Below are 19,803 nucleotides of genomic sequence, written 5' to 3' on the forward strand. Positions count from 1 at the left end.
CCAAATCCTAGACCTAAAACCCAAACGGTAAACCCTAAACCCAAACCCCAAACTTAGATGCTATAGGGTTTGGGTTAAGGTTTAAGTTTAGGGTCTAAGACTTGGGTTTAGGGTATAGGATTTAGGTTTATAGTCTATTTTTTGGCTTTAAAGTATATAATTTGGATTTAGGGTCTAGGATTAGGGTTTAGGGTTTGGGTTTAGGGTCTAGGATTAGGGTATAAGGATATAGGGTTTAGGTTTAGGGTCTAGGATTAGGGTTTAGGGTTTGGGTTTAGGGTCTAGGATTAGGGTATAAGGATATAGGGTTTAGGTTTAGGGTCTAGGATTAGGGTTTAGGGTTTGGGTTTAGGGTCTAGGATTAGGGTATAAGGATATAGGGTTTAGGTTTAGGGTCTAGGATTAGGGTTTAGGGTTTGGGTTTAGGGTCTAGGATTAGGGTATAAGGATATAGGGTTTAGGTTTAGGGTCTAGGATTAGGGTTTAGGGTTTAGGATTAGGGTTTAGGGTATAGAGTTTGGGTTTAGGTATTTGGACTTGGGTTTAGAATTTAGGGTATAGGGTTTTGAATTTAAGATTTAGGGTTTAGGGTTTATGTGGAAGCGTTAGCGTCTTTAAAATTAGTATTTTTTATTTTTTATAACTATTTTTTGTTTAATTTAATATTTTTTAATTAATAATCTATGTGGAAATTTGATTGGTGCTAAAAGCTGGGGTGAATTTAAAGGTTCACCCTAGGTTCTGTCCGAAAAATAATTGGTAACGAGACAAATGGGTTTTTCAATGATTTAGTATTTTCTAAGGTTTTGAAGTCTTTCTCGATAAATATGATTTTCTAAAATGGTTGAAAAATCTGATATTTAGATTTTTCGTGTGTTCTTCAAAATAATGTGCAATCCATACTATCCAATTATTTATCTTTTAAAAAAAATATTCACATGGGTCAATACTAGTAAACAAAATAAAATATAAGTGGATTTGAGTAGAAAGGCAAAACAAAAACCAGTCATTCTGGATTAAGATTGAATAAAAGGTAATCATGGTAAAGAAACGAGAGGACGGTAAAATATTTTTTTTACTCTCCTTTGAATTTTCTTTTTGGTAAAAGCAAAACTCTAGATCACCTGCTTTCCCTCTCTCCAGTCAAAATCTCCAATGTTTCCCCAAACCATAGTAGCCGACGACATCCTTCGGCTCTAGGAGCTACTGATAATCTCGGTATAGGCACCGTATTTGCTCTCGAAATTCCGGCGAATTAGAGGTTATCATACTTTGGAAAATGCACAATTAGTTCCCCTCGAGGCCAAGTCTTGCGCTCATCTTCAAGACCCATAGTCACACGGTCTCCAAAGAGATCATTAAGCGATTTCTAATTAAGCGACGTCGTTTGGGCGGTTGGTTTTCAGGAGGCGGACAAACGGAGGGTATGGAGGTGAGGAGGAGAACAGAATTTCTTGTGTTATTTAGTATCTTGAAATTTATACAAGTTGAGAAACTCTTTAGCAAAGTTCTGGATACACTTGTTGGATTGCTGGTGGTTTGTGTAAAGTAAACTGTGAATGCGTTTAAGCTTTATAAAAAAAAATGTTCAAGTGGGTATTCACCTTGACTTGTTAACCCACACAACAACGACTACTGGGTTAGCTAGCAAAAATTTAATTTGATGGTTGCAGCTAGAGAAATTTAATTAATAAGTCCTGGTGTCTTTATTAGAGCTTGTGAAATGTAACGGCTGCTTCAGGCTTCAAACTAGAGGGTGATGTGGACTGCAGCAAGCAACGTGACAATGAAGTGAGCTGTACTTAAAATTACTGTTGATTTGTAGTTTGTGATCTTTCATTACCTTTGTGCAAGAAGATTGGAGCAAGCTTCCATCTAATGCTCCTTCCAAGAAAAAGCTCTTCTTTTGTGAAACCCTTTCCAATTGGTGTTGTCAATTATCACGATTGGCTTATGACCAAACTGATATGCAGTACATTGAATTATAGACATTGAGTACTTTCATGCTTGTTCTTTCACCGTTAACCATATAGATATGGCTTAACTAACTGAATGAAACATTTGAGATATTGATATGCTAAATTTCGGTAAAGATACAAAAAAAAAAAAAAAAATCTGTTGTTTGCTAGTTTTTCTCTTCTCTCTCGGTCTCTTGCAGTTGGATTTTGATATGGGTGTATGACAGATTTGTGTGTGTCAGCGGACAGAATGGCACGGATAAGTGTTTCTGCTTATGAACAATGCTGGGCTAGAGCCGCAGAGGTCAAAATATTTATGTTGTGTGCTTCAAAACACAATTCTATATTGTTTTGAAAACAGAATGAAAGAGTCTGTTAAGTTTTTGTTGTCCTGGTTAAAAAAAAATTACTACTGGTGGTCTGAAATGGGGACTGTGGGTCTTGTTGGTTTTTGGGGGTTTTTTTTTTAGTCTGAATGTTAAAGGAGATGGTGTCGCTCTCTAGGAAAGAATTGGGACATTGATGATGCCAAAATGCTGATAGAGAAAGGAGAATGAAGACAGTTTTGTTCAGCGATAAAATCTATATTCCCTTAACGGGAAGGAGTGTTAGTGCAACACAACCCATACAATTAAGCATTGTGAAAAGTTTGTTCCTTGTCACACAAGTAATATATTTTCATTTACTATATCATCTCATGATTTATTCGTTTACTTAATGTGTAACTTGATCAACTAATAAACATGAAACTATTCTTCATGCCGTCATCATGTTTTCTTTATACGTCTCATATATTAATGAAGTTCATTAATTAATATATTAAAACCCTACGCGCATCCTGATTATTATACCATCAATACTATTAAAAACCCTACGCACATGCTGATTATACCATTAATTATTATATCTTGGGACATAACCATCATGCGATTCAGTTTCTACTAACCATTTTAGATGTACCATTTCCATTTTAGGTCATTACGTTGCTAAACCATACGTTTTTCTATTAACACATCAAACATTAACAAATATATAACATCACGCGAGTTGGCCCCCAGGTTTTATTCCAAATAGAAAATTTTGAGACAAGTGTAAAAGGGTCCTAAATAGAAATTTAGGTGACAAGAATGCTTTTTATTCTACTCAGTAAAGACTCGTTCATATAGTGTCTCTCTAAACCCTAAACCACTAAAGACTCGTGCTTGCTACTGAAATCGGAAACCCTCTTCATCTCTCATCTTCGTTTTGCAGCGATGAGCACTCTCTCTCTCTCTCATAGGTTTCTTTTGAAACTCCTCTTTTCCTTTTAAAGTTTGGTTCTTTACACCCTGACATATACGATTCAATAATCAACCTGTTCTTGTTTACTACATTTACGATTTGATTCGTGTATCATCCATCGTTGGACGTCTCGCACTTACGTAGTTACGTTTGCTATTTGGCTCCCATGAATCGTATATATGTTCTCGGTCTGGTTTGCGTTTCTTCTCGTGGGTTAGGGTCTTGGTTCTAAAAGGATCTTCTTTTATGTTGAATCCGATTACAGTTTTTGGCTGAAAAAGTTATGGTTTCCATCGTACATAGAAAGATGGTTACTTGCTTCAGTTCTTCTCGATCTGCTTATTTTGTTTGACACATAGACATATTTTTGGTAGATTTCAATTAATTATATGTTTGCACTCATATGAATCTGTCATGTGGCAGGGGGAAAAATGGCATCCTCTTCTTTCCCAGTTTCTTATTCATCCACTTCCAGTGTTTAGAACATCCCAAGCTGTGGTCTTTAGCTCAACCTCTAAGTTTCACACTCTCACACCAAGTCTCTGTCCACAAAAGCACATGCATCATCTGACAACAAGAAGCTATATGTGGAGAATGTCAATTGTTCATCCAAAGTGACCATTATTGGTTCTTCTCTTGGGATTGGACCGGCTTTGTCAACTTCGCTCAAGAAAAGCCCGTTGGTCTCAACGCTTCGTTTTTACTCAAACACTAAAGGACACTAATGTGGTAGTTATTGATACTCCCTTTCCAAAGGCAGAAGGAACACCTTGAAGACAACTTCATTGCCAACGCAATATTGTGTTGAGGAAGTTGCTGATCACTGCCCCGATGCTTTCATCATCATTTCAAACCGAATGCTCAACTCAATTGTACCAATGTCTGCAGAGGTCTTGAAACAAAGAGGAGTATATGATCCTAAGAAGTTGTTTGGTCTCATGACACCAGAAACTGAGTTGGCAAGAGCTTTTGTTGCTGAGCGATTTGTGCTATATGTGGAAGATGTGCACGTCCCTGTTATTGGTGGTCATTGCAGCTTAACCGCTCTGCCACTTTTCTCCAAAACGACACCCCCATGTCATCTTATACAAGGACGATATCATCTTGTGGACCTCCGAGATCACCTACTCCATAAATAATAGCAGTGAATATCTTGACTACTTTGCAGGAAATCCAGATCGTGAGTTCTTTGAAGCTAGAGGAGCAGAACGTTTTGTCTTGTCGTTGCTGCGTGCACTTGGTGGAGCTAATGACATGTTTCAATGCTGTTTTGTGGAATCCAACATGTTTGAGGACATTCCTTTCTTTGGATCAACTGTGAAGCTTGGGAAGAAAGGAGTGGAAGCTATTAATTGAGACTGACTTGGAAGGACTCACTGAGTACGAGGTTAAGTCCTTGAAGACATTGAGAAAGGGATTGAGTTTGCAAAGAATAACTCGGAGGTTTAGTGAGTTTATGAGACAATACTTGTTTAGTTTTCTTGGTTTGTAAGACAATGGTGAGTTTCTTCACGTTTTGTTTTCGTTAAAATCACTGCCACTCATTACATAATCTAGACCATATGAACTATATATTTTAAATGTTTACCCCATAAATTATATGCAAGTGATGAAGTACTACGAAGATTTTAGAACTAAATAGGTGTGTATTCAGAGAGACAACCAGAGCTATGTGGTGATATCAAATTACGTTGCATAGGCTGGGTACTATGTACCATACAACACGAGCCATAGGTGCTGGGGGGGGGGGTAAACCTGAAAAACGAACAAGGACCGAGATAATGGTTGTAGAGTGAAGACCAAGCAAGTAGACTTGTACAGTTGTATTCTTTGTTGAGTGCAATTTGATTTACCCTATTTCTAATTTTTTTCCGTGTTATATATTTCCGTTTTAGTTTGATGAAGATTGTATCAATGTTCGGGCCGAAAACATATTAGCCGCCCCATTTCTCAGGTTGGTATTTCTTTCGTTTGTTTATAGTAAGAGCAATAATTATTGCAAAGATAAAAAAAAAAAACTTGTTAGAAGAACCTCGACTCCACATAGGCTTGGACATATAAATCGAAATAAAAACCGAAAACTAAATTGGAATCAAAGTGAAAATCGAATTCGTAATCAAATCAATTTTCACAAATATTTGAACGGTTCCTAGATTTATAGAATAAGAAAATTAAAATCAATCTCAAATCGAGAACCATGGATACCCAGATATTTAAAATATATTTATATAACTAAAATAATAATTATATTTAGTTTTAAAAGTCCCAAATATTTCAAAACTACAACTTATAAACCAAACTATCCAAAAACTGGATTACTCTAATACTTTTATCATAAATAATTAAAATTATTGAAATGTTTTTTCAACTAAACTATTTAAATTTTTTATCCGATATTTGTCCAAAAAAATCTGAAAATTTTAAATTTTATCCAAATTATCCTAAATTATCCGAAAAATCAGAAATATATTGGACACAAAATATTATCAGATATTAGTTGGTTCCTAACATTATAAAATGTTCATTCTTGATGAGGTTTAGTATTTTTTTGTCGCTTTCCTCTTACACCTTTATGCATTGAAGTTATTAAGTATTTATAAAAATTGTGTTATTTTACAATAAAAACTCAATTTTCTTAGGTTTAGAATATAAATTTTCTTAGGTTTAGAATCATATCAGTGTTTAGACTATTGTATAAATATATGGTAAAATGATCTCATTTTCATTTTGAGATCAACAATCCATATTGTAAATACTAGGCCTGGACAATTCGGGTATCGGTTTGGTTCGGGTATATCGGGTTTCGGGTAGTTTGGATAGAGGGTTAGAGGATTCATTTACTATTTTATCTATTTTCGATTCGTTTTGGATGGTAAAACTAGAAACCATAAAATACCCATAAGAAATCGGTTATCATTTGGTTCAGGTAGTTTGGATAGTTTCGGGTAATTTGGATAAAATATCAGTTATTTAAGGTAAAACATCAAATAATTATGATGATTTAGATAAATTTTTTGAATATTTTGGATTATTTAGATATTTCGGGTAAAACTAACCATATAGTTTCGGATACTTTCAAGTAGTTTGGATATTTTATAATATTTAGATTATTTCCAACTATTTTCAGATACTTTTAATAGTTTTTAAAATTAAAACTATATATTTAACTATATTATATGTATATATAATTAATATTTTTATATATTCGGGTATCCGTTTGGTTTTTGGTTCGGTTTCGATTCGATTTGGTTATTTCAAATATAGAAATATGAACCATTTGGATATTTGAAGGTCTAAGTCCGGTTCTGATTTTGGATATTTCGGTTTGGTTTCGTTTTTTTTTTTTTCGCCAAGGCCTAGTAAATAGAATACAATATGAAAGTATCTTTTTCTGGTCAAACAATATTAAAGTATCTTTATAATCAAAAACACATATTATTTTTTAATATATTTTTCTTAGATTATAACGAAAGAAAGATCCAGAAGCGCGGGTCATAAATTTTCGTAGCAAGCTACGTATTATATGGACCTAACAGTTAAAGCCCAATGTCGAGTTGTCATAATCTAAGGTGAGCCATTTTACGGCCCGAACGATGTAGTCGATACGTAACCGCCACGAACGATTATTGTCGAAATCTTCTGTTTGTCGTCTGTGTGAATCGATGCTAGCGGATATATGTTCGTTTCCCTCTTCAAATCGCACTTTGTCTGAGATTAAAATCAAGGCTATGGCGGTTTCTAGTGCGTTTGGTTTCAACCAGATGTTGTCATCGAAACATCATAGTAATCCATCATCCTCTTCTCCGATGGTGTTAGGCACTCGTGCTTTTCCGACGAACAACAAGACAACTGGAGGTCTGATCCGTTGCGAGCTTTCTTCATCAAGCGTCTCGGCTCTGCAGCAGCTTAAGAAGTCCGCCATTGACAGTAACCAATCTCTCTGCCTTGGACGTTTTGTTGTGTCCTGATTGCGTTTGAGTTTCTGATAGGTGTACTCTCTCTCTCTCTCTGCAGGATACACAAAGGAGAGAAGCAGCATTGTTGTGATTGGTCTTAGCATCCACACTGCTCCTTTAGAGATGCGTGAGAAGCTTGCCATTCCTGTTGCTGAATGGCCTCAGGCTATCTCTGAGCTGTGCGCTTTGAATCATATTGAAGAAGCTGCTGTTCTCTCTACCTGTAACCGGATGGAGATCTATGTCTTGGCTCTCTCTCACCACCGTGGTGTCAGAGAAGTCACTCTATGGATGTCCAAGGTTTTTTTTTTTTTTTGTCTTGTTTCGATGTGTTTTTGGGCATAAAATGACAAGCTTTGATAATTATTCAACGTGACAAAGTTTATAGCTTTGATGACCCTGTTACAGAGTAATGCTGACATGAAATGCTATTTGCTTTTGGCAGAGAAGTGGAATCCCAGTTTCTGACATCTGTAAGCATTGGTTTCTGTTGTACAACAAGGACGCCACGCAACATCTGTTTGAAGTCTCAGCTGGTCTGGACTCTCTTGTCCTAGGGGAAGGTCAGATACTCTCACAGGTTAAACAAGTTAGAGAGAAACTGCGCAATGGGTTTGGTATGGTTATCCCTGGGCTGTTTGAAAAGGCTATCACCGCTGGGAAGCGTGCCAGAGCAGAGACAGGTATCGCCTCCGGAGCTGTTTCCGTTAGCTCTGCTGCCGTCGAGCTTGCTCTCACCAAGCTTCCACCAGGATCTGCATCGTCTGCTACGATGTTGGTCGTTGGTGCAGGAAAGATGGGCAAGCTTGTAATCAAGCACCTGGTTGCTAAAGGTTGCACTAGAATGGTGGTTGTGAACCGAAGCCAAGAGAGAGTTGCAGCTATCCAAGAGGAGATTCCGTCTGGCGTTGAGATCATTTATAAACCCCTTGATGAGATGCTAGCTTGTGCTGGAGAAGCCAACGTGATTTTCACTAGCACAGCATCTGAGACACCATTGTTCTTGAAGGAACACGTTGAGTCTTTCCCTCTTCCTGCTGATGCTAGGCTCTTTGTTGATATCTCTGTTCCTAGAAACGTTGGATCTTGTGTTGCTGAATTAGACTCTGCACGGGTTTGCAATGTGGATGACCTCAAGGAAGTTGTTGCTGCCAACAAAGAAGACAGGGCGAGGAAAGCAATGGAAGCTCAGGATATAATAATAGAGGAATCTAAAAAGTTTGAAGCGTGGAGGGACTCGCTGCAGACGGTTCCAACAATCAAGAAACTGAGAAGAAAAACAGATAGAATCAGAGCTGATTCGGTTGTAAAGTTCATGTCGAAATATGGAAAAGACATGGACAAGAAGACGAAGGAAGCAGTAGAGGATCTAACCAGAGCTATGGTGAACAAGATCCTCCACGGTCCAATGAAACATTTGAGATGCGATGACACTGAGAACAGACCGCTGCCTGAGACGCTAGAGAACATGGAGGCTCTCAACAGAATGTTTGAACTCGAACTAGAGTTACTCGAGGAGAAGATCAGAGCAAAGATGGATCAAAAATAGAGAGAGAGGCATCCTTCTTTTTTTTAGGTACGTAGAAGTCAGAAGACACGCCTTTGTTATAAAACAAACTTGAGTAGAAAGTGAACATGTCCTCATTGATTTCTTTGATGACAAGTAAGCCACAATTATTATTATTACTTTTTTCTTTGACATAGCCACAATTTTTTTTTTATGTTTGCCTTTAACAAAGGGAAAACCAGCTATTTTCCTGCCAGAAATATCTTATCTAAATGTCTCTCAAAGTATGCTCTATCCTAGAGGTCTCCGAATTAAAAGTTTGAAACCTATTTTCCCATAAAATTTAATTTGATATTGGTTAAGACAATTTTCGGTATAATCGCAAAACCATACCAAAAAACTCAGAAACAGAAATAAGACCGGTTCAAAACTAAAATTTTACCCAGATTTGACCAGAACCATTGCCCCACTCTCTTTAAAATCTCAAACCCTGTGAACCCTAAAATTGATTAATCAAATTCCATTCTCCTCTCCCCGAAATTTGAAAGTGAGGATAAGAAGTGATGTTTGGCTCTTCAAATACTGTGTCTAGAGCTTCTTCTGGATCATCAGATGGGCGTAGAAGGGATATATGATTTGTAGGTGTCCCAAAAATTGTTGGTGTGGAACTTTTTCTTGGATCATTCAACTATGTCTTCTTCTTCAATCTTCAATTTAGTGTTTCTTCTCTCTTCTCTTGTTTTTCTCTGTGATTTTGGAATTTTTTTTCACCTTTTAATTTAGGGTTTTTAATTTTGAAAAAGGATTAAAGTCTGGGTTCATGGTTTTATGAGTTTATCGTGTAAGGGTTTCTAGTTTCTGGTTTAATAGATTTAATTGGACGTTAATCGGGTAGTTTATTGGTCTAAAACTGGTTTTGTTAACCAAAACGGTTTTACTTTATAGGTTTAAACCAAATAATTTTATTTCGTTGGGGTTAGGAATTTCAAACTATTAATCCAAGGGGAAATAAGTGTTAAGCTAAAGTTTCACGAAAAAATAAGTTTTGAATTTTTAACTCGGAAACATCTAGGATGAGGGCATACTTCAGAAGACATTTGGTGCTATACAATACTTTTCACGGAGAAATAGCATATCTTTCCTTTAACAAATAATATTTACCACCTTTTTTTAACTCTTGCTTAATGATAGTATGATTTTCTTTTTTTGGACATAGCCACAATTATTTTTACTACGTTTGTGTTTAACAAATACTATTTGCCACATTTTTAACTCTTGCTTAATGATAGTTGGGATATAACAAAAACTAGTTACTATATAAAGCAGTGTGATGATTAAAAAAAAGATTCTAAAATGGAGTTCTGCTTCATTGGTTATAAGTTTATGTTATTATTTAGAGAGATATAGAGATATTTGGCAAAAAAATATGTAAAAAATTAGGAAGACATTATCAATGCATATTATGTGATTAAAGAAATAAATGAATGAGAGAAATAAGAAAAAGCCAAAGAAGACAAATAAGAAGAAGATATATAACATGTGTTGAAGAAGTTAATGTGATAATTGTGTATGTAATTCCACGTGTTTTTTATTGTTACTAAATACTTATTAGTTTAACTTATGAAAACTTTGCAACTAAGAATTATTTTGCATTAAAGTTAAATGAGATGATAGATAAGATAATGTCATGATTATAAAATACTTCAAAATAGATATTTCTGATTCAATGATCATGGCTTGTTAATCATTTGATCAAAATCATGTAATATAAACATATTTAGCGACTTATATCAAATATTATTGAATCTCTATAATATTATTCGAGAAGTCACTGTCATATGTGGCGGGCTAACATTTACTTTCACGGTGGTTTATTACATCTATACCATTAATGAATTGAGTTTATTATATAATTGTCATTATTAATATTTTATTTTTATTAATACATTCATTTATAACCAAATTGTTATCAAAAAGAAATTTCATATAAAAGTTAATATCTATAAATACTTCTATTTTGTTTTCATTTTTATTTATAAGACCATATTATGATGGTTTATTACTAATTGATTTTATTTTTATTTTATTTCATTTACTTTTTATTAATACATTCCTTTTATACCTAAATTGTTATCAAAAAGGAATTTCATATAAAAGACAATATCTAGAAATATTTTCGTTTTTATATTATTTCTTATTAATAAAACCACTTTTTAAAAAAAGGAAATATTTTTACTACTACAATGCAAAAGTTTAATATATTTCAAATATCATCTTTCTTAATAAAAAGGAAACTATGTGATTATACCTTTTGATAGTTATACAATTTCTATTTCTACAAAAATATCCACACAATTTCATGCAATTTTATTTTTCTTTTACATTATAAAGTCTTAATCCTAATACTATTTAAATGCTTCAAAAATCATAAATATACAACTGATTTTCATAGATCTAAACTATTAAACCTTGATATATATATAAAATATCAGTCAATCATTCATTGTTCAAAGAAAATCTTTCTTTGATTTCCATCCGATAATTCCCTTTTAACTTTAGATATATGCAAGATTAAAATAAAATTTATTAGGTTTTTCGAAAAAAAAATATTCTAAAGAATTTGTTTCTATTGAGATGGTTTTGATTGATGATAAGATAATTTTTAAACCTCATATCTTTCAAATTCAATTAATCCTACAATAATAAAAATCAAAATTGAAGAACTAGAGGTTAATGACTTGGTTAAGAAATTCGAGAAAAAATGGTAAAGGTTGAATCCAAAATAATTAACACATTTAAGATCAATTTTTACACTAGATTTTCGCATTTTAGAAATAAATATTATGGTCAAGTTAAATATATTGTAAAAAAAAATTTTCTGTAACACTTCAGCTTTTGTAACTAATAAAAGTTACTCAAAATTGTTACATTTTTTGGTTTCTTAAAAAGGTCTATGTCCGTGGAGCACGGATAAGTCGCCTAGTCATCATTAAATTTTATGTTTCTAAAAATACAATACTGAAATTTTAGATTTCTAACTATTTTGAATTATAACTTACCTTTTTATACTTTTAATTATTATTCAAAATTTATAGCATTATATATACATATATATTTTTAAACGATATTTGTATTTACGAATTGGCTGACAACCACTTAATCATATATATAATCATATAATGCGTGTTCAGAAACTTCCACACCTACGCTATTAATTTAGTTCTCCAAACAACTTTTTATGGGCCTCGCTAACCAAACTAAGTGGGCCTAGCTTCATTTCTTGAGGGAATATACGCCGTTTATACTAGAAAGAAGACCAGTGGTTGACGTTCATGATAAAGAAAACGACTAGCAGTTTACCTCTAAAGCTAAAGAACAGAAAGACGTTAATGCAATGGCTTGGTCATTGCTTCATCAACCACGTGTCTTTCCACCACTGGTAGAACGAGGAATCGAAAAAATATGCAAAGCTAAACCGATAAAGCTCCTCCTCCTTCCGCCATAGCCCCTCTCTCCTCTGTACTTCTTCACACAGAGGTCGAGCCAGTCACTCGAGTTAAAACGAAATTCGAGATTTTGATCGAACCCATGATTCTAGCTCGGAGAAATTAGAATCATATCTGGGCATAATCGGAAAATGGACGTCCTCGCCTTCTCCTCAGCCGCCGTCTCTATCGCCGGAAGCTTCCCGTTGTTTCCTTCTAGTGTTGGACTGAGAAGAAACGTACAAGCTAAGCACAAGAGGTTTGTAGTCTCTGCTTCGAAAAGGGAAGAGCCGAAGCTGAGCGAATGGGATCAAATGGAGCTCAAGTTCGGGCGCTTACTCGGTGAAGACCCCAAGCTGACTTTAGCCAAGGTGAGAGATTTTTCTCTATAAAGTGACGATGATATGATTGTTGTTAATGGGTGAGAAATGATGAAACAGATAGTGGCTAGGAAAGTGAATCCAGAAGCTTCGTTTGTTGAAGTTGAGAAGTCTTTTTACAAGAACAAGGGTAAGCTTCCCGACATTGAATCGATTCCTTTGGATTGGTCAAAGGAAGATACGAAGACGAAGAAGAAACCCACTTCACCTTCACTGGATGGGTTGAACTTGGTGAAGCCAGTTCCTAGAGACGGAGTCAAGTTCGAAGCTTCGGATAAGCCAGTGGTGAAAAAGCCAAACTTTTCTCTGAAGAAGCCATTGGATGCCGATGCCGCTGCTGCAGTTTCTCCTCCCAAAAGGACTTTGCCTAATGTTATACTGAGAAAGCCGAGTTCGTATTATGTGAATAATGAAGAGGAGGATGAGTCTAAGCTGCGGTTGAAACGCAACCTGACATTGAAAATGAGGAATGATAGGGAGAATGGGAGGTTTAGTGACATGACGCTGTTGAGAAAACCTGAACCAGTGAGTGTGAATGCGGAGGAAGAAAGTCCTGAAGATAAGGTTCTCAGTGATGGATTAACTGTGGAGGAAGATGTAGTGTACTCAGAGTATACTCTTCTGGAGAAGCCAGAAGCGAGGCCTGAGCCTGAGAACGTAGACGAGGAAGCTGTGGAGTTGCCTGAGATTGAAGATACATCTGCTCCAACTGGTAATTGATAGAGACAAGACTAAAGCTTTTTTTTTATAACAAATACTCTAAATGGAGCTGATTCATATGCTTGTTTTCTTAATCAAGAAATGCAGCTTGAGAGCGATACATCATCAGATTCCTCTGAGGAGGAAACCATTAACAGTGATCCAGTCGAGAGAACTCCTTCGAATCCGGTTTCTCAGACCACCGTGGAAGCATCTTTACAAGGGAAACCACAAAGGTTCTTTCCGGTTTAGTGTCTTGATGAGTTCTTTCTTTCACATTTCTTCTCATTTTGACTTGGCTGGTTCAAATTGTTATAGATTAGACCCGCCTTCCGCAGAGCCATCAGTTTCAAACAGAGGACAACCAGTAACCTTGAACCAAGAAGGCAGTCAGGTCTCTATTGAGCTCAAGGGACCTCCTACGAGATCTTCCTTGGAGGTTTTAGAACGAACACTCTTTTCACTAAATGTTTGTTCATAAGATAGGAGTGCAAATCATAAGCTCGTCTTGTATGAATTTGATAGGAAAGTGACTGGATTAAGGCAGAGTCTCTAGTTAAGACAGAGCTACGAGCGGATGTTGAGCTAATAAGCTCCAGCACTCGAGGATTTGCTGTAAGTAAGACCTGCACTCATTTCTAGTTTAAGGTTTCATCTCCTTTTTGGTTATTAACTCAGTTTCTCTTCTTTACAGGTTTCCTATGGATCTTTGATCGGATTCTTGCCCTACCGGAACCTGGCAGCAAAATGGAAATTTCTCGCGTTTGAATCATGGTTGAGAAGAAAAGGTGTAGATCCATCATTGTACCGACAAAACCTTGGAGTAATTGGAGGTCAAGATGTTAAAGCTCCATCTCCAGATTCAAGCTTAGCGGGTTCTGAAGTTAGTAACGCAGTCAATGGAGAAGTTTCTTCTGATATGAAGCTGGAAGATCTTCTTATGGTATATGACAGAGAGAAGCAGAAGTTCCTATCTTCTTTTGTTGGCCAGGTTCAATATCTCAAACGTTATTTATTTCGAAATGCTTCTTTTTTGCCGGTCTAAACATTTTAATCAATGCAGAAAATCAAAGTGAATGTGGTTATGGCTAATAGAAGCTCAAGGAAGCTTATATTCTCGATGAGGCCAAGGGAAAATGAAGAGGAGGTTGAGAAGAAACGAAACCTGATGGCTAAGCTTCGTGTTGGGGATGTTGTGAAATGCTGCATCAAGAAAATTACCTATTTTGGTATTTTCTGCGAGGTACTTATACATATTTTTTGTAAGTAACTTCTTTGCTAATATAGATTGGTGTTGAAAACTTAAATGTTTTGTGGAAACAGCTAGAAGGTGTCCCTGCATTGATTCACCAATCAGAAGTTTCGTGGGATGCTACTTTGGACCCTGCTTCATATTTCAAAATCGGCCAGGTAATATCATGAAATAGCGTTAACTCTGCCAAGAAATGAAACTGTTTGATAAATGTTTTCTTTGTGTTTGGTGTTATAAGATTGTGGAGGCGAAAGTGCACCAGCTAGATTTTGCTCTTGAACGTATCTTCTTGTCACTAAAAGAAATAACGGTGAGAGAGATCTGTATTAAAGTTTCCCTTGTAGAAGTATGTATCTCATTTGATATATAAGTCTAACCCTTACCGATATCTTTATGCAGCCTGATCCTCTAACAGAAGCCTTAGAGTCTGTAGTTGGTGATAATGATCAGTTGGGAAAGTTACAAGCTGCAGAGCTTGACGCTGAGGTAATTAAAAGATCTTCTGTGACTATGTGATTAAACCATTATTTTAACGGGTTTCTGAAAAACTTTCTTCTGTAGTGGCCTGATGTGGAGTCTCTAATCAAAGAGATGGAAATGGTTGAAGGAATCCAATCTGTTTCAAAAGGTCGTTTCTTCTTGAGCCCAGGTCTTGCTCCAACGTTTCAGGTACACAGTTTTAACACACAAAATCCTTCAAAATTTTGAATAGTTGAGTTTATGAACAATGTTTCTGTGTAGGTTTACATGGCGCCAATGTTTGAGAACCAATACAAACTGCTTGCTCGAGCTGGTAACAGAGTGCAAGAGGTAAAGAAAGAAAGATAAAAAAGAACTACTAAATTTGTCTTGATTTATTATGAATCTTGGATGATTCAGTTTTCTTGGACTTTTTTATTTGATTGCAGCTAATTGTGGAAGCATCGTTGAGCAAAGAAGAGATGAAAACTACAATCATGTCTTGCACCAACAGAGTAGAATGAGAGAATGTAGATGAATGAATGATTCTGCTGTTTTGTTTCATTCTTCAAAGTGGGTATCACCCAAAGACTTGTGTAGTAATATGTACAAGAACAATATATGATTTCTAGTGTACAATTTTCTGAGTATTTGTGATGTGAAAAGGTAAAACCTGAGAAAAATGTAGGCTGTTGTTCTTGCGGAAACAAAGGAAACGTAAAAGCCGAGTTATAAACATTGAAATTTGAAATTTGTTGACTGCTTTAGTCGTTGGAAATGTGATAAGGTAACGTGTGAGATAATATACACGTTGGATATATTTGTTAAAAGTTATATCATGTAGCTGCAATCATTATCATACACACTTTTTTTTTTTTTATCATACACAATTTGATTTGTCAAAAACAAATTCTGGTGAAGAAGATGCCAAATAAAATGTATTATAACTTTGATATGAATAGTATATGTACTGCTGTGAGTATATAATTTGCTGGCTAAATTAAATTAACAAATGATATAAGAAGTCAACGAGTGATCAAAGAGCGTCGCCTGTGCTAACGGGTGTTCCACGCGAGCACTCCATCGATCCCATGGGATATGTTTACATAAGTACCCTTCTATTCGATGTAGGCCGTGTTTGAAAACGAAAAATACATCCTCGCATATTAATTCAATCATATAAACAAAACAAACAAAACAAAATTACATAATTATTTAGTTTTTTGTTTAAAAAAAACCATAATTAGATTTCTTATATTATTAGAAATTCAGAATGAGAAAATTAGAACAAAACAAGTTATCCATACAGTCCGAGAAAATTGATATTCAGAAATATATAATTACTAAAAAATACATAAGTATAAATCATTAGACCAGCTGAAATTCATAATCTACCAAAGTCTACTTAAGTATATATTTCTAACACGTAAAGGCTGGTTTCGGCTTTTCACAGTTTGCCTCGAGTATTTTATTGTACCACAAGTCCATCGTGAACATGCATCGTCTTGTACTATTTTAATATAAATCTCTGCCTAAGTAGTCGGATCTTAATCAAAGAGACCAAAACCTCAGAGAGAAAGAGAGTAAGAAAAAGAGAATGAAATCTTGGAGGCAGAGTACATCATCATCTCTAATCATCTTGATCCTATTTTTAGGCGGACTCCATCTCTCATATGGCCGCCATATTGGTAGGACGAAGACTCCGATGCACTCAACGGCGGAGTTCTACGAATTCTGGAGGAGAAGATTTGCCGAAGAGAGAATGTTAACGGTGGTGCACTCCGGTGATAAGAAAGACCTTATTTATGGAGTTTCCGGCAGAGAAGCTCCTGCCGGACCAAACCCGCTTCACAATAGATAGAATCGTTTTTATGTGTAAAAACTTAGCACAACTATTTTGCTTTATATATTACTCTATTTTAGTCTCCAGTTTCTCAATATCTTTGCTTGTATTTCATTATAGGATTGTAACCACGGTAAATGAATACTTGTTACTTGTTTTCTCGTTTTCTTTTTATTTTCACAGTTTTATTTTATGAACAGTATATTCAATGGTTTGAGTATTGTGATTTTCTTGGTCAATAGATTCAATCTCTATCATGTTTGTTGACAGGGTTTAACATATTAATAGTGTCTGTGTCCAAATGAAATCATATGCTTGTTTTTCTCAAGAGATGTCTTAGTTTTTCATCCGCATTTTTCTTTGTTTACAAATCACAATGCAAGGTCTATTTTACTCACATTAATTTTTTTTGTTCTGAAACTCCTATTTATAAGATGAATTTGACTATGAAATATGATAGATGTGAGATTAGATTTTTTTTGCTGGCATTTAATCAGGCAAAACAGAATGCTGTTCAAATTTTAGATTCAAAAAGTTAGATACAAATTACAATTAATTAGTTGTAACGAAACTATATTTTTCTATTTTCAACATTCAAAAGAAAACGGTCAAAGGTTTTATTATGAACGCACTATTAAAGTCAAAGTACATATTGTACTACTATTTAACAAAAAATTAACTTAATTTGATAATTAAGAGTAAACAAACATCCTTTTCATCAACCGCCAAATAAAATTACCGTCTCCAAAATAAATAAATGAGCACCATAATTCAAATTCAGTTTCCTTTCCCATCGTTCGTCGAATTTGCCACCGTCTTCAAAAAAGTCTCTGAGATTCGTCGATGGCGACTTCGGGATCAAGCCACGGTCCCTCCACAGATCAACCTCCGCCATCTCTCCCGAACTCAGGTACTACTCACTTCTAGCTGAGCTTACTCCATCACTAGAGTCTCTAGGGTTTGCTATTGTTGGTGTCGATTTGTCAGACGAGACACCATACCTCCCCCCCTTCTATATACACTCACGAATCGAATCGGATCTCAGAATCGCTAATCGCTTACTTCGATATGATTAGACTCCGTATCTCCTCCGTCATTAGCCGTTGTGTGTGTTTCGATTGCTGCTATCGAATCGAATCTAGGGATTCGTGTCACTCCGGCAGTTAGATTGCGATTTTATAGCTCACTGACTCTAGAATTGTAGAAATTTGCACCATAGATTATCACTACGATGCGGAATTTAGGATTATACACACCAGAAATGGCATGATTTTTGTAAACTAAGCCAAGGTTTACATGAAATTACTAATGTAGTAGAAGTTGATGCTCTGATGTATGTCAGGGAGTGCTGCTGGTGTTTGTATAATGAGCAACGCGTGGAAAGATGAGCAAGACCCTTCCCTGATCAGTTTCATATCCGCGTTTCTCGGCTCAAACTCTTTCAGGCTTAACTTTGTCTCCATCTCCCCTGTATGTACCCCTTCCCTCTGCTTTAGACGATTCAATCTCAGGTAGTAGCTAAAAGAATCACTTGTTTTTTTGGTTTGCGGTAGGATCTCATCTTCAACTGTGGAGGCGTCTCTATTGCTTTTGTTTTTGTGACCAAGTGGGATGATTGTTGCAATGTTGGCTCCATCTTCAACAGGTTTTTATTACTTTCAACTCTGGTCTCCTATTAGTCTGTCTTTTTTTTTTTTTTCTCTCTGATTTCTTTTGTCTTCTTAAACTTTGATGCAGAGTCAAGAGGCTGAAAGCGCAGTTTGCGCGACTTTACGTTGTTGCCACACTTTCAACTAAAGAACAGGATGATTCTTTCATGCGGTCTTACTTCCAGTGAGTGGCCTACACATCTTATCACTTTTGCATGTATTTGTCTTTGCTGAAAATGAAGCTTTTCAATTAGATATGAGATGGAGTTTGGGAAACCTGCGTTTGTACTAGTCACTGATCCTGAGATGGGATTCGAGAAGATTGTTAAGATTTCTACCTCACGCGGGAGTACGTAAACCTCATCGTTTAGTGTTAGTTAGATACACTCTACTGCTTTTCTGATCAACTGATTGAAACTTGAGCTGCAGTGTGCAAGCAACAGAAGGTGGCGTCTAAGGTCAAGGTTGAGGTAGGTCTTCAAAGACCCCCTCGTTATTAAGAATCTTTTTCAGTATTTGCTTTGGCGACCTCTAAAGCTTCCTCTTCTTTTTTTTTCTTCCTGTCATGTGAAGAGAAAGCGAGCTGTCCAGGATACAGACACGTTCATCAGAGTTCTCACTTCCATACCCAACATTAACAAACATGATGCAAACTCGGTGATGTTTTACTCATGAACTGTTCAAACAATAAAACTTCCATTTTTGATTCTTACTTCAAACTCTTACCTTGTGCGTGTGTGATTCTAACCGCTTCACAATAAGTCCTGCTTACGTATGTCACCTTTTGGTTACAGCTATACCTAGCTATTGGTTCAATCGAAGCAGCCGCTAAAACATCCAAAGAAGACATATTGGCAAACACAGATCTCTCTTCCGACAAGGCTGATAGTCTCAGCAGGTTTTTCCAGGATCCCGAGTTCTATCTCAGTCCCAAATTTAACTGATGACAGCGAGAACGATTGTAAGATCACAAGTCTTGGCTAAAGATAAACGTCATAATGTCTTAGAACTTAACCATATTGTTCTTGGCCGTAACAGTTTCTCTCAAGAACTGTTCGTAGTTCTCTGCTGTAATTACAATACATACACCTACAGGAGCCACTACCGGGTATGTTAAATGGTTCACTTCTTCACTCGGGGTCATCAAATTTTATCGTAAAGTTAGCATAGATCTATTAAGATAATGTCGGCTAGAAAACCAGTGCAAGAGATGTTGATTGGTCAACGTCATTATCCAACTTGTAGCGTCATGCCATGTCAGTAACAGAAAATGATGCTTAGTGAATGACAGCAAGATTACTTAAAAACTTTATTTACCGGAAAAAGAAATCAAT

General features: G+C 35.9%; 3 protein-coding genes across 3 annotated transcripts; all 3 read left to right on the top strand.

The window, feature by feature from the left end:
- The first annotated feature begins 6,871 nt into the window (after positions 1-6,871).
- Positions 6,872-8,889, top strand: LOC106293035 (glutamyl-tRNA reductase 2, chloroplastic-like). Its single transcript, XM_013728708.1, has 3 exons — positions 6,872-7,166; positions 7,254-7,495; positions 7,641-8,889. Exons 1-3 carry the CDS (start codon positions 6,902-6,904, stop codon positions 8,742-8,744), a joined length of 1,611 nt encoding a protein of 536 aa, XP_013584162.1. The 5' UTR covers positions 6,872-6,901; the 3' UTR covers positions 8,745-8,889.
- Positions 8,890-12,148: 3,259 nt separating this feature from the next.
- Positions 12,149-15,660, top strand: LOC106295546. The gene is made up of 13 exons (XM_013731471.1): positions 12,149-12,558; positions 12,628-13,279; positions 13,367-13,502; positions 13,585-13,705; positions 13,792-13,881; positions 13,961-14,257; positions 14,330-14,509; positions 14,590-14,676; positions 14,757-14,828; positions 14,918-15,004; positions 15,080-15,187; positions 15,260-15,328; positions 15,427-15,660. The coding sequence occupies exons 1-13, from the start codon at positions 12,340-12,342 to the stop codon at positions 15,499-15,501; spliced, it is 2,193 nt and encodes a 730-aa protein (XP_013586925.1). The 5' UTR covers positions 12,149-12,339; the 3' UTR covers positions 15,502-15,660.
- A 1,930-nt stretch (positions 15,661-17,590) lies between these two features.
- On the top strand, positions 17,591-19,732 carry LOC106294919. The gene is made up of 9 exons (XM_013730632.1): positions 17,591-17,730; positions 18,163-18,290; positions 18,374-18,465; positions 18,558-18,653; positions 18,724-18,818; positions 18,899-18,939; positions 19,043-19,126; positions 19,264-19,430; positions 19,508-19,732. The coding sequence occupies exons 1-8, from the start codon at positions 17,664-17,666 to the stop codon at positions 19,411-19,413; spliced, it is 753 nt and encodes a 250-aa protein (XP_013586086.1). The 5' UTR covers positions 17,591-17,663; the 3' UTR covers positions 19,414-19,430; positions 19,508-19,732.
- Positions 19,733-19,803: the final 71 nt, after the last annotated feature.

The sequence above is a fragment of the Brassica oleracea genome, chromosome C5, assembly GCF_000695525.1.
Source record: "Brassica oleracea var. oleracea cultivar TO1000 chromosome C5, BOL, whole genome shotgun sequence".
NCBI lineage: Eukaryota > Viridiplantae > Streptophyta > Magnoliopsida > Brassicales > Brassicaceae > Brassica > Brassica oleracea.

Coding starts and splice junctions, on each gene's coding strand:
- LOC106295546 (XM_013731471.1), top strand. CDS start 12,340: ATGGACGTCCTCGCCTTCTCCTCAGCCGCCGTCTCTATCGCCGGAAGC. Junction 13,706..13,791: donor CTACGAGATCTTCCTTGGAG/GTTTTAGAACGA, acceptor TGAATTTGATAG/GAAAGTGACTGGATTAAGGC. Junction 15,329..15,426: donor CTGGTAACAGAGTGCAAGAG/GTAAAGAAAGAA, acceptor ATTTGATTGCAG/CTAATTGTGGAAGCATCGTT.
- LOC106293035 (XM_013728708.1), top strand. CDS start 6,902: ATGCTAGCGGATATATGTTCGTTTCCCTCTTCAAATCGCACTTTGTCT. Junction 7,167..7,253: donor TAAGAAGTCCGCCATTGACA/GTAACCAATCTC, acceptor CTCTCTCTGCAG/GATACACAAAGGAGAGAAGC. Junction 7,496..7,640: donor TCACTCTATGGATGTCCAAG/GTTTTTTTTTTT, acceptor TGCTTTTGGCAG/AGAAGTGGAATCCCAGTTTC.
- LOC106294919 (XM_013730632.1), top strand. CDS start 17,664: ATGGCGACTTCGGGATCAAGCCACGGTCCCTCCACAGATCAACCTCCG. Junction 18,466..18,557: donor GTTGGCTCCATCTTCAACAG/GTTTTTATTACT, acceptor ACTTTGATGCAG/AGTCAAGAGGCTGAAAGCGC. Junction 18,940..19,042: donor CGTCTAAGGTCAAGGTTGAG/GTAGGTCTTCAA, acceptor TGTCATGTGAAG/AGAAAGCGAGCTGTCCAGGA.